This window comes from Sciurus carolinensis, chromosome 7 (assembly GCF_902686445.1).
Source record: "Sciurus carolinensis chromosome 7, mSciCar1.2, whole genome shotgun sequence".
NCBI lineage: Eukaryota > Metazoa > Chordata > Mammalia > Rodentia > Sciuridae > Sciurus > Sciurus carolinensis.
The window spans coordinates 29,255,844-29,270,458 of NC_062219.1; the positions used below are offsets into that span (position 1 = coordinate 29,255,844).

Here is a 14,615-nt window from a genome sequence, read left to right on the forward strand (position 1 = left end):
GTGAGACCTTATTTGGAGATGAGAACCAGGAAAATGGAAGGAAACTGAATAGGCTTGGAAGCTGACATAGAATAAAAGTCGAGTTTGTGATTGTAAATACACCATTTTGAGGAAGAGTTTGTATGCAGAAACAGGTGTTTAGGGCAGTGATTCCAGAGAGTAAGAAAAAAAAAAAAAAAAAAAAAAAAAAAAACCTCTGCTGGTATTGACACGGATGAAAAAAATTCCTATTTCCCAAAACACTGCTGGGGAGGGCTGGAGAGTGACTTTAACCCAGGTCAGACATACTCGAGACCTAAACTCTGCACAGGCCCTTGCTGTCCCCAAGAATTTCCTGTGTTCCAACATCTAGGCTTCAAGAAGCCAGAAATTCATAAGCTGATGAATGCCTGCAATGAGATGTGTTTTCCTACATGCTTTTCAGAATATCTAAAATTTAAAGTCATTAAGATATGTCCTATATAGTTAAGAGAAACTTAAATACCAATGGCATTTAATGCTCATTTCTCTCTCCTTGGAAGAAACACAAAAGTAACTTATTTTATTTTTTTGCAGTGCTGGGGATCGAACCCAGGGCCTTATGCTTACAAGGCAGGCACTCAACCAACTGAGCTATATCCCCAGCCCCCTGAAAGTAACTTATTTTTAAGTCAACTTTTAAAGAAATTTTAATTCAATTCCTTTCCCTCTAGAATTTACATTTTCTTTTCTTTTGGTGCTGGGGATTGCACAAACTAGGCACATGTTCTATTACTGAGCTACAACCTGACCCTAAACTTATATTTTCATTCCCTTTTCCCCCTAAAAGTTTGTTTTAATGAAATATTTTTGATGCGTGAAAGTCTTTTATTGTTGCCCCATCATATTTCTCTGCAACAGAAATAAGTATTTAAATTGAAATTTTAAGAGGTTTTCCTAACATCAGGCTCTAAGTATTAAATATTTTTTGAGCTTGAGTTAATCATGCAATTATATCAGTAACTGATCAAAGTACATATATAAGGAAATTTGAAAAAAATAATTGTGCTTAAGAATAAAGATGCATTGGTAATGTATTAATTTACGAGATGGATGCGGATGTTAAGGTATCTCAATTATAGGAGACATTTCAATATTTCTCTTGGTGCTTTTGGTGTTTCTGTACCAGGGGCAACCTGCAGTATGATTGCAAGGGGTAAGAGGGATGTCTTACAGGGTGATGGTGATAGGTGAGAAAAGGCAGAATTGAGGTGGCTGCCCTGCCAGCACATTCCAGGCAGGTCAGTTGAAGGGCCTGAAAATGGATTCTGTTGACACTACTCATGCCTGTGTACCCCTTGGAAAGTCTTCATGGGTCCCCATGGACGTACATGCCCTGTTTGAAAGTGGCTGCCATCCATGACTGCTATTGAGAGCAGGGAGCACGGCTTATTCATCTTTGTGCCACAGTCTGTGGCACAGTGCCATCTGAATCAGTAAATATTTGTTGAATGGATACTGAGTAATTAATTTCCCCAACCTCAAAGTTCAGTAGCTGCAAAATTCAAAGAACTGTTGAATTTTTGTTCAATATCTGGTAAAAGTCAGATTTGGGATCTTCTGTTATAAAATCCTCAGACTTAGGGCAATGTCAAAGAGATTTTTAAAGATTGTAGCAACTGGCTCTTCTCCCCTACTCATTCAGACAACCCAGATCAGGTAAATGACTCCAGAAATAACCAGTATCTGGTAGCATTTGTCATTTCTGAGATGCAAAAGAGATCATTATAATGAATTTTAAAGTCACTTCCACAAATTTTGCATGGTGTACTCTTAGTAAGGACATAACAATTAGCAGAAGTTGCTCTTCAATTTTCACTGAACACCAGTCCTGCTCTGGATACTGAGGACACAAGGTGAACAAGTGGGTGCCCAGAGACTCACTGTCCATCTGGGATGTGGACAGCAAATCAAGCAATGGTGTTTAGACTGATAAGTTCTGTGATAAGGGAAGCAATAGAGGACTGTGAAATCATATAGGAGGCAAACGTAAGGTGGGGTTTTAGAGGAAAAGAAGGCTTTCAAAAGAATGAATGTCTTAGGAGTCACAGAGTGCTAGGCAATGTACCATATTATATATTATACCTGAGCAAAATATACTATACAGTTGTATACTATACAATAGTATATTTGATTAAAATAGGAGGAAGGAAGAGTAAGGGGGACACTTGATATCATCCTTCTGTTTTAAGGTTTATTTTCTGTTTCCCTAGGAGAAAGCAGGGGATTTTTGTTTTGTTTATCTTCTGTATTCCCAGCACCTGACATGTGTTAAGCACTCTATAAATATTTGTTGAATGAATACGGGAATGAGTGATAAGCTTGGGAAACCAAAATAGTTCTGACTGGATGATGCACAGGCCTGGAGGGAGCTGCAGGGAGGAGAGGCTGGATGGCAGGAGGGCTTGGGGGAGGATGGACCTGGAACACTGTGTGAGGCCCTTTGAATGGAGTCCCGGAGTCCCGGGGAGCAGTGGGGTTTCCAGCAGGAGTCCGTGTGGTCAGATTTGAGTTTCAGGAAACTCCTCTGGCTGCACAGTGGGGACAGAGCAGAGCCCAGCAAGGCTGAGTGTGTGTGGATGTGGGAAGGAAGGGAGGTGGGGGTGCCCTGAGCCAGGGAGAGGCAGGGGCTGGGGAGCAGGCCTGAGCCCACGGCCAGAGAACCATGCCACATCCTCCGGAGCATGGAGGCAGCTCTACTCTGACAGACTCGTCTGACTTTTGTAGAGGCTTAGACCACTCAGCAAAAGGTAGATTGAGAAAATCATCAGAAATGGTTGCAGGGATCCAAAGATGATTTGATCTGATGGGATGATTCCTTGGCCATCCAGCTGATTTTGGAATACATATTAGGTACCACTCTGTCTACCTTGAAGAAGTATCAGCTCAGAAATTTCACATTATCCAATGGCAGTAAGTTCTGGGTCTCAACTTGGCATATTTACAGTTTTAAGAAAGATCTTCATCTTGAAGTTGAAAGAGAAAACAAAACACCTTGGTGACCACAAGACCTATTAGAATTTTAATTTGGGATAAACAAAACCCTTATACTGTTGGTGGCAAAAACCCTTTATTTCTCTTTTTGTTGGAATTATCAACTCTAAGAACAAAACAACCCCTTTGTTAGCTAATAGCAATACACCACCCAACACAGGTTTTCAAATTAAATCAAGTGACTATTTGCCAAAGAGATTCTGGCAGAGTTGCTATCACACAAGGCAGCTTTAAACTGCAACCCTCCCCTCCATTTATTGGACACTTTCTTTGATTAAAATACTTGAAGTGATGTTGATAAACTGAGTCTGGTGTATAATAGGAATCAGAAGTAATTACACCTTTAAATCTAGAGGATACAAGAAGGAAAAACAATAAAACAGAAACGTAGTATGTGTCTTCATTTTTAATTGCTCATGAAAAAAGATGCAAGAGGCCATGAGACGTGAACTCTGCTGAGCTCTCTCCTAACAAGCCTAGTGGTCTCCCTAGTAACATTCCAAGAGCCCCAGCCCAGGAAGCCTTTGAGGAAGAGAGGCGTCTTGAGCTCTGAACAAGACCTTGGCCCTTGAAGGAACTACGGCACTGCCTTGTTTAATGCCTGTTTGAAGATGTCTTTTTTTATTTCACCTGTATTTTCCCAAGACATTGATCTCAGAGCAAGGAGTGTGAATGTCACTTGCAGTTCACTTGGGCAGGCCCGAGTTCAAATCAGGGCCCACAGAAACGTGAGGAAACAGAAAATCAAATCTGAGCTTCCCTCCTAGAATTTTAGCACTGCTTGCACAGAAGACCTTTTCTCTTGTAGAAATTGTGAGGTTATGCATAATCTTTTGCACATGCTCATTAGAGGTGAGGTCATAGGACCATGTGGAAGGAACATGCCTCCTGGCTCTGTCTGTCTCATATTTGTGGTTCAGTCATTAAGAATAAAAAGTGGTTAAAAATGCTGACCCACTTTAAATGTCTGCAACAAATGATTAAGAAAACGATCTAAATTTCTGTAAGACACAGAATGCAACAAATATAATGTTTCATGGAACAGGTAATTATTCATTATTTTATTCACATAGCGTGCTCTGTCACTAGTTAATAAGTTGAACTCTATCAAAAAATTAAATTTTAAACTGAACTGAAAGTGATTCCCTTTACAATTGTAATAACTAATATCATATCTGATTTAATACCTATTTTGTGAATTGCTGAGCTCACCTTAACTTTGTGTGTGTGGAAGTAAATTCTTTTTTTTTTTTTTTTTTTTTTTGCTACTTGGGGAAAGTAAATTCTCAGTTCTATCTTTCATATTTTCCTTTCCCTCTCAGTCTTCCCTGACGCGGGGACTGCTTCCAGTTTGGTGAGTGAGGTGCCTGGTGGAAGGACCTGCAATGCCTTCACATTGAACTTGGTTGGCAGTTCCGCCAGGGAGTTCAGCCCAGACAGCAGACAATGGGAGGGAGCCCTCTGACCTGGCCTTCACTCCTGCTGCCCTGGTTCCCTCTTTTTATCTCAGGCAGAAGTATAAGCTGGGCGTTATACAATGATCTTCTTTATTAAGCTAAAAGAGCACAGCCAACAAGAAGAGGGAGAGGAAGCCTTCTTCCATTTTATCTCATATACAGTGAGTCTGGATTGCAGCAAAGTCACGCACAGGGTGTTCCCAAAGGCACATAATTCCTGACACATCCTCTTGACAGTATTGGTGTTGATAAAATTTGTGTGTGAGTGTTTCATTTTTTTGTGTGTGTATATATGTACATATATATGTATGTGTTTATTTTACTTATTATCATGGTTCCTGCCATTTTATGAATCTATAACTTATTTTAAAATTTGATGAAAGGTATCGATTCTCTCCCTAGAAAGATGTGCATAAGTATATACTATGAAAATTTGGAAGTTTTTTCCCTGAAAGCTCATTCATGTCTCAAATCACAGGCCTTTGATAAGTTAAAAGACTAACTTTTCAATGAATAAAATATTACATGTTGTTAATGTTTTCCTTAGTTTATATATTATGTAACATAATTTTTTCCCTTCAAATTGAGAACCTGAAAAATTATGCTAGTTCTTCATCTGCAACTTAATGCAATGTGAAGAATTTCCTGACCTAAGCCATGTCCTTGTAAGGGAATCTGCAATTTCTACTAAAGAGATAATATATAGTTAATCATGAGATGCCCAAGTCACTGATCTGAGAGCAGGGGAGTTTGACAGCAGACCCATGCTCAGCCAGAAGCCATAGGAACATTCCATTTTCAGTTCCCTGGAATTGCAAGTTTTAATCCCTGAACGATACCAGCTCATGCGGTCTCTAGTGTCTTCTTGTCATCTCAGTTATTCAAAATATTACCCATACTTGAAGGCCCAGTTTACATCATTCTTTCTCTATCATCCCCTCTCAAAAAAAGAAAAACACTTGCAGAATCAATTTCCCTCTTCTGTCTTTCCATTACAACTATTTGCAACTACATAACTTACTTAGCAAGTACTTAACCCTCTACTCTCCCTCCCTAAAAAGAGGATCTGCAGAAGGGTTCTTTGTGTCTGGCACACAGTAGGCCAACAGTGAGTTGCAGAGGTGGCTCTGGAGACAAAAGATATGAGTTCTAATCCCAGTTCTCCATTAATTAGCTGTTTAGTTTTAGGAAAAATACTTAAATTTTTCAAGTATCACTTTTCCTCTTTTTGGAAGATAGATATGATACTAGTATGTACTTTACTGAGCTATTGTAAAAATTATGTAATTTAATACATAAAAGCACTTAGTAGCATTTGTATTGTTAAAAGTGTTGCATAAATGTTATATAATTTGTTGAACAGAATTTTTGTTTTTATTATTTATTTTTTGTGTCATCATTTTTTTATTATTTTTTGATTGGTACCTAATAATTTGACATATTTATGGGATGCAATGTGATGTTTTGATCCATGTATTCGTAGTGTAATGATGAAATCAGAGTAATAAGCATATTAATTACCTTAAATCTTTATCATTTTTTCTGGTGAATACATTCAAAATCCTCTTTTGTAGCTATTTTGAGATATACAATGCATTATTATAAGTGGTTTTCACCCTATTATACAAAAGAACATTAGAACTTATTCTTCCTGTTACTTTATTGATCAAACTTTCCCCATCCATTCTCCCCAAACTCTGATAATCACTATTATATTCTCAATTTCTATGGAGTCAACTTTTTAGACCTCTCATATAAATAAGATTATGCAATATTTGCCTTTCTGAACCTTTTTTTTTTTTTTTTTTTTTAAACAGGGTCTTGCTATGTTGCAGAGGCTGGTGTTGAACTTGTGATCCTCCTGCCTCACCCTCCTTAGTAGCTGGCATTATAGGCATGTGCCACTGTATCCAACTTGAACAGAGTTTTAAAAAATTAAATAAATTTTTGATACAAAAAATGTAAAAATTGAACATATTGATGAGGTTCCATTTGATGTCTCATGAACAGAAATTTTCATAAGGAATTATCTTTATCATTTTGGAATTTCTTAACATAGTTAATAAACAATGGTATATAATAAAAATAAAGGTATAATTTTTTTGGACAAAATTGAAATTTTATTATTTTCAGGTTCTTTTAAATAATTTTTATGTTTAATCTGTTAAGTCTCTATCTGGTTTCAGCTTTTATTCCAGCTAGCTCTGGGATAATAAAAGTGTCTTTATGGTACTACATGATATTGGCTTGCCTCTAACACTGTCCCTAAAAATGAAAGACATGGGTCTTTAGCCTCCAAGAGATTCTAAGATGAATTGAGCAGGTGACTGATGGAAATAGTATCTCGAATATGGTTTTGAGCCCTCTGCTTCAATTTCTCCCTCATCATTATCCTTCTCTTTCCTAATAGGGAACAGGTCAGATAGTTCATGTGGATAAATTCACTTCTGGAGAAAACAGTAGCTCACTTTATGATAGTAACAGCTTTGGACACAAAGAACAGCACAGGTATTTACTCTTCAAAGAGTTAAAAAAATTGTTTTTCTCTATATATGTTTATTTATACAATTTTATAAATAGATAAAATTGTTTTCATCTATATATCTTTATATCTATATAAAGGTTTACCTGACTTCTCAAACTCCTTTCATATTGGTGTTATGTTTCCTTGGAGTTTGCTCATTTTGAGCATCTGATTTGGAACTAATGTTTAGGGGCAAAGACTTAGTTTTATTTATCTTTGTACTTCTAGTGTATCAGCCTATATATAGACAACAGATAGTTGCTGATTAAAACTAGATCATACAATATGGTGCATTGAAAAATACAAAGTTTGGTTGTACTAGAAGGTTTATTTTTAATTAAGAGATCAAAATACAAATTACCTGAACTTCAAAAGTTTGAGTAAGGAATCTATTTTCTGAGAAAATCTTTAGTATCAGAGTCAGATAGATTGGAGTATCATCTCTCTCTTTTTGAGAATCCAGTTTTGTTAATTATCAGTGAGGACCTCATTCTGCACTATTAATAAAATTCTACATTTATTTTCTTGTTTTTTTATGTTTTTAACATCTGTCATATTTCTTTCTGACTTCCTGTCTAAATGAGAATTCATTATGTGTTTTTAAATTTACTACATGTGAAAGTGCAGCTCTGTGCCGCTATTTTTTTTATGTACAAATCAGTCATTAGCAATGGATACTCTTAAATTTCATTAATATGATTTACTTGATAATGAGAAATTAGAATTATGACATAGTATGGGAAGAGATCAACATCAAAACTTGTTGATTGATTTCCCTTGTCTAATAACAGACATTTGAAAAAGTCAGTGTTGACAGGAATAAAAAACTTGCCTGTGGGTTCTCAGGACAGTCATTCATTTTTTTCCCCTAGTCAAATGCCTGTTTTCTTTTAAGCAATAAATTTAGCTTCTGAGATGATTTGGAAAAATTAGTTTTAGTTTTGTACTTCTCTTGTTTAACTTTCAGTTCATCATGAAAGGCTTTCTTAGTCTTATCATTCTGCTCCTTGACCTGACCATGTCTATCCTAGTGTCAGGTGCTGGCTGATAGCCTGAGGGGGCCCAGCACTAAAGGACACACTAGGTGGACCCTAAGCCTTGGAATGCCAGTTTCTACTTGTGTTCAAAGTCAATCAACTGGATGAAGAAAGATCTTTCTCCATGTTACAATAGTGCTTTATTGGAAATAAATGCATCCTTAAGCAGCAGAATTTTGTTTAATACGGCTGTTCTATGGGGATCTGTTAGGAATTCTTTAAGCACTCAGTTTGTTTTCAAAAGATCTACTAATATTGAGATAAGTGACTCACTAATGTGAAATGACTTTGTTAATGACCGTTGAAGATATCTAAAGAACCACCCTGAAAACTGAGAGTAATTTGATTCTGATATAGGATTTAATATCTCATATGATATCATAGATAAATATTCTTGAGGTGGACCAGTTCTTGCTGTGTAATTGTTTTATAACAACAAAGTATAACTTTTGTCTTTGATAATAGCCCTTTGACTTGGAGGTCAGTAAAGTCAAAAAATGGCTCCAGAGTCTCCAGTCCAAATTAGGATCACACCTGGGAAATAACTATGGAAACTCTGTAAGAACCGGCTTCAACTGTGCATTCTGAACAAGGTAGCCTCCATGGGGGCAGATATAATCAGACCATGAGAAATTAGGTTCAGGGATCATGTTCAACTTAAGACATTTTCAGTTTGGAGCAAACTGAATTCCTTGACTATCTTGTAAATCAATTTAATCTCCCTTGGGGTATATACTGGACCTATTTCAAACTCATGTTCTTTGGATGTGGTCTCCATCCCTGAGACTGACCTTGAATGAAGGCTGTCTTCAAGGGTAAGATTCAGTCTCATGGCCTGGGTCCAAGGCTGTAGATCATACTGTGTCTGGCTCCATGTTGGACTTACTTACCTGATACAGGTTGGCAAGATGGTGGTTAGTTTTGATCAAAAATGGCTGGTTCACCCCTGGGTGGTCAACATCATGTGCTGCTGCAGCAAGTAGTCCAAGCATGATGTCCAGAGGTGTGAGGAAGCTGGCCAACTGTTAAAAAGTCAAATTGGGAGACTGACTAGTATGCTTGCACAAATAGGGTGGCATTGTTTTTGGAGAAATCAAACAGAATGAGGTATTATTCAGCCTTGTTAGCCAGATCTTTACCCTGGAAGGTATTCAATGAGATGATAAGCACTTGGTATTGCAGGGAAAGGAAGGACTATGGGACAATAATCGAGTAAGCTCAAATTGTGTAAAACATTTGGGTATTCTCTTTTTGCTTCTGCCACTGTTTTGTTTGGCTGTTGTAACGGCTTGGCTGGTTGGCAACATTGCTATCTGGCGGGCAGGGAGGAGGAAGGGCAGAGACCAAGATCAGCCATGTCTAGAGAAAGTCGTAAATGAAGGAAATAGTGAAGCCAAGGTGATGGACACCTTTAAAATGGGAATCCAGAACTAACTTCAAAAATACCACTGTATGATATATTACAACTTTCAGATTCCTTAGAGATGAAAAAGTGAAATTGTTAATGTCTTTGGGATATTTTACAGGTGTGAGGCATCTACCCAACTTTATTCCAAGAGTGCTTATTTGGTATCTGCATAGTTAGTGGTTGACGTTAAAGCATATGTATATTTAGTGGGTTGTTATAAGTGATTGAACTAAACCCTTAGACTGGAATATCATTTTCCAAAAACATTAAGAAAATTCATCTTATACATTATATCAAAAAACTAAATTTTATACAGTGACAAATTGCCTAGGTTTTAGGTAATGAACATTATTATAATGCTCTCAATTTTTAATTTTTTATTGGTTTATTGCATCACAGCACACTTGCTGAGAGGTCTTTGATGTTCACAGGTTTTCTTGGGCCCTGAAGTCAGGATATCTGGTTGACCCATTAGCAAGTGAAAGGAAACCTCAGAAAATTTAATATCTTTTCATGAATATTTTAAGATTTCAAAGTTGATCCTTCAACTTTATTGTATTCATATTGTGAATAACTCCTAACATAGCTGTTCAGAAATGTTGGGTAATTTAGAGTTTGGGTAGTGTTTGGCATTCCAGATAGCTGAAGGGGCAGCTGGGTCTTGCTTTACCTTTGGCTCCTTCAGGTAGCAGTGCATGGCCTGGGTGACATCAGCCGCGTGAACGGCGTTGTGATATGGGTTTTGGCCGTGGTAATCCTCTTGAACCATGACTAGGAGGAAAACATAATTTGGTTAGCTAAAACCAAAACAAGAGTGACTTCCTCGATCAGAATTATTAAAGGTGCTTTTTGCTTAAAAATATCAGTGCCTCCAAAATGTGGAGTCTGGGGATCCTTTGAAAATGAACATGGTTTGCAAGCCTAACAGTTCTACTGAGCTGTTTATAGTGGAGAGAGGGGAGAAGTAGGATTTGCAAGGCCCTTGGGATTTCTCACCTCCTTCATAAATCACCCCTCTCTGGCATTCATGAAGGCTCTCATTCATAGGAAAAATAAATACGTAGGAAAAGGACAACTTTCTTTCGCATGGTAGTTTAATTATTTAAGTTTGCTGTCCCTTATGAATAATATGCCATAAATGGAGTTTCCTTTCAGAGGCCTGGTAGCATCAGGCTTCCTAATATCTAACAATTGTGTTGCCACTTGAATAACAAATACAGACCCAAGCAAATTAGAGGCTTCTTCAGGTAGAAATTCAAAGTGCTGCATTGAGAGAATACCTCCTTGGAGGCACTTCTCCTTTATTCAAGGAAGCTATCCTCTTCCATGCCCTGCCAATCTAATGCCAGGCTTCGAGTGCTCTGGAACCAAATCAAATAATGGGCAAGGCAATTTTAGTTTGTTGTTTACAGAAGCTGTTAGCCTGCTTCAGCTAATAACCAAGGTGATGCTTAGGATGCAATGCAGTCAGAGTGTAGAAAATTTCCAGATTTGCAAAACATTCTCTCTGGCTCTGTGTTCTTGTATTAATTTGGTTGTCAAAATTGCATTTTTTTGGCGTGTTTTCTGGGCATATGAATGTGTTCAGAGAATCTGTATCTCCCTCTATAAATAGATTAGAATTATTTGGCCCTATTCATGCCCACTACTCTGCTCAATCAGTTTAAAATGTAATCAGCCAGAGGTTATTTATGTTTCTGGAAAGGAGCCATGTTGTGGTTTGTTTCAAATATTTCCCTGTTGTGCCTCATATGCCTTTTAGTCATCAGGTTTGTTTTACAATTATATTTAAACTGTAGAGGGCAAGTTACTTAACCACAAATTACCTCAGTTTCCTTCACTATAAAATGGGGATAACAATAGCTCTGAGCTCAAGGTGTTGCTATAAGATTCAACGTGTTAATACAAGCAGGTCCTTGGAAGAGGTCTCAGAAGATGGAAGCACCACGGAAGGTTGGCTGGTGAGCTGCTGTTATTTTACTCTAGACGGCATTTAGTCAGCTTCCAAATTCAAAGTACAGCCATGTGGCAAGTCAAAGCCAAAACACATGAAGTGTCAGTGTGATTAGAAATCTGCCCTGGATAATTCAGTGGCAGATAAATAAGAATATGTACAAAATGAAAGAATAACTGAGGCTGCTTTTGGTTAGGGTGATGGCAGAGTTGAGTGGATAGATGAAGGGTTTTCAAGTTAGATGCACCTAGAAGTGAACAGATCAGTCACTTTCTAGCCTTTGGCCTCAGGAAAGAAAGAAGTCTCACTGTACATCTTCTTAACCATGGACCAAACGGTGACAATAAGGAAAAATAATTTAAAATTTGTGGGTTTGTTCAAATGGTTAAGAGATAATTATCTGCTGGGGATATAGCTCAGTTGGTAGAGTGCTTGCCTTGCAAGCACAAGGCCCTGGGTTCAAATCCCCAGCACCACAAAAAAAAAAAAAAAAAAAAAGAGAGATAATTATCTAACAATTAATTACCCAATAAATAATTACCCATAGTGGGTGCTACACAAATAGTCATAATTTATTTTCTTAAAACCCATTGAAAAATTTTAGCAACTCATCTTTGGATTAGAATTGTTTGTGGTCTACATGATTGGGGTTTTGATAACACAGGAGCAGATTAGAATCATCTTTGACAGCTCTGTTTTTCATGGTTTTCTTTACAGATTCTTAATCTCTTGTAAATGTAATTAATGAGGTAAATGATTTGTCAATGACTTGAAATGGGTAAACTGTATTTAAAGATCATTTAAGATAAATTTGAGGCCTTTATTCACTGTGCTATGGTTCTTGCCACTTTATATTGCCACTGTGGTTATTCATGGGAATGGGAGGTAGGAACATGGAAAGAACAGACTTACCTAAAAACCTGTGCAAGGTCACCATATCCAACTTGAAATGGTGAATGAGTCCATGGGTGTTGAAGAGGTGGCACAGCAGCGTTACCAGGCTGTTTCCTAGAGAACAGTCATCGGCTTTAACTTATTTTTATCACCACTATATTCCAAAACTGACAGTAAGATCCAAGGTCTCTGTAATCACATTTCTTTGTTAGAATCATTTTCCCTCTTTGGATTTGAAATTATTGGAGTATAGAAGATATTTTCACTGTGATCTGGTCCTAGGTTTTCTCTTTTTATGCAAATAAAATTAGCTCAGACCTTCTCCCTATACCAAAGGCAGTGATAATATTAACAGGACTATACCTAGTGAAGTGTCAGGCACATACACCTGTGTGTGTATCTTTTTAAAAACACAGTTGATGGCCACTTGAAATGTGCCTGAAGTCACTCCAATACACTATTACATTCACAGGGGAATCTAAATCACCAAAGTGCTTAACGGTCACAGCTTATTCTTCTTCCTATGAAACATCACCCCAGAGGGATTTGACTATATTTTAGAACGCAATTCAGCAGAGATGCAAAATTGAACATATAAAACATAAGCATTCAAAAAATACTGTTTAATAATAATTATTTTGAACTTTAAAAGCATTAAAGAGTTTATTTGAGAATTTTAAATGGACCAGGAAGATGCCTGCCTGTCTTAAATAGAAAACTTGGTGTGGCCTAACCACCCTTTCCTGGGTACTCCATTCAATGGGTCTCTACAATTTTTATCATCTTTGTTATTTCAAAACTCTCAAGTCAGAGATAACTGATAGCAATGTAAATGATTCTTGTTCATAGATTTACAAATGAAATTAGTCTGGTCGAAAATGATTTTCTCCTCTCAAACTCCCCCACTCCAGTCATTTATAAATACATTTCTGCATTTCTCATTACATATGTGTCTGTAGTTCTTTGAAGTCTCCCCACTGTTTTTATTTTTTTAAAGATGGGGTCTGTTCATGTTGCTCAGACTGGTCAGGGGGGATTCTCTATATTGTGTCCAGGCTGGTCTCAAACTCTTAAGCTCAAGGGATTCTCCTGCCTCTGCCTCCCAGGATCTAGGACTGTTGGAGTGTGTTATCATGCCCAGCTATTGTTTTCTTTTGAATTAGTTGTAGCATTTCAGTGGATCTTTAATTAGTTAGTAAATAAAAGCTTTGACGTGTTCATTTCATATTTCTAAGGTGGTCATGATTACATTCTTTTAAACAAATTCCATTTAAAAAGTTCCTTTTATTCACAGCTAATTACAATTTCTAGTACCCATTTTGCAGTTGATTTGAGCAAAGCGACGTGCAAGATTCTGGGAACCATCCCTATGTGGTCTATTTGCTTGCCACAGTGTAAGGGTCTGTTTCATGACCTTAGGCTACATCTCTTTTGGCTGCACAGTGTTTGCTAAATAATAAAGTGGTGAGAAAATCATCTATAATGACTTCAAACAGAAGTTTGGTAGATGACAGGACACAGCAACATCAACATTTGTTTACTGGGAAGGTGAAAATGCAATAGGATTTTAAGGAAGACCTTTTTTGGGGGGGATTGAACTCAGGGACACTTGGCCACTGAGCCACATCTCCAGTCCTATTTTGTATTTTATTTAGAGACAGAGTCTCACTGAGTTGCTTAGCAACTTGCTGTTGCTGAGGCTGACTTTGAACTCCGGATCCTCCTGTCTCAGCCTCCTGAGCCACCGGGATTACAGGCAAGCACCACTGTACCTGGCTAAGGAAGACCTTTAAAGGTACAAATATTTAAGAAATGAGGCCATTGGGAATGTTCACTTTTCTTCTTAGCTGTAGCCTTAAGATCTACATTTTCTACTTAGCCACTGTTTTCTTCTGAGGACACCAATGTGTTTGGACAACACCTGCACTGGGAGAGACTGCTTACCCAGAAACACTGCATAGGCCTCTTCCTGAGGGTCAGGGCTGATGAGAGGTGCTTTTGTGATTCCACTTTTTATCAACTAACAATGAACTTCCTACTTCTGAATGTGGCCAAAGTATTCTGCAAAGAAAGAATCTAATCTGTGGTTTCCTAATTCCTTTGGGATCATCAAGGTCAGAAGGAAACTGTCCTAAGATTGTAGGCCAAATTCAGTTCTTATTCTTCATCTGAATTAATTTTCCCATGCCCTGGTCTTTCTGGAGTAGCTGTAGATTTATGAAAGTGGGGAAAGAAGGAAAAAAGAATAACAGTGTTTAAAAATAAAAATTGTTTCCCATGAAATGAATCCCACTTTATGGTGTGTATTTTAGTGAGAATTCTTTTGGGT

The 14,615-nt window shown here is 37.5% G+C and overlaps 1 protein-coding gene across 2 annotated transcripts in view; it reads right to left on the minus strand.

Moving 5' to 3' along the window:
* Pde7b (phosphodiesterase 7B) overlaps nt 1-14,615 on the minus strand; it is a 297,370-nt gene that overhangs the window by 20,492 nt on the left and 262,263 nt on the right. For both annotated transcript variants that reach the window (XM_047557470.1, XM_047557469.1), the window contains 3 exons: nt 12,305-12,400; nt 10,109-10,209; nt 8,921-9,052 (listed from right to left, as the gene is read on the minus strand). In XM_047557470.1, coding sequence (XP_047413426.1) covers nt 8,921-9,052; nt 10,109-10,209; nt 12,305-12,400 — 329 coding nt within the window. The remainder of the gene's footprint in view (nt 1-8,920; nt 9,053-10,108; nt 10,210-12,304; nt 12,401-14,615) is intronic.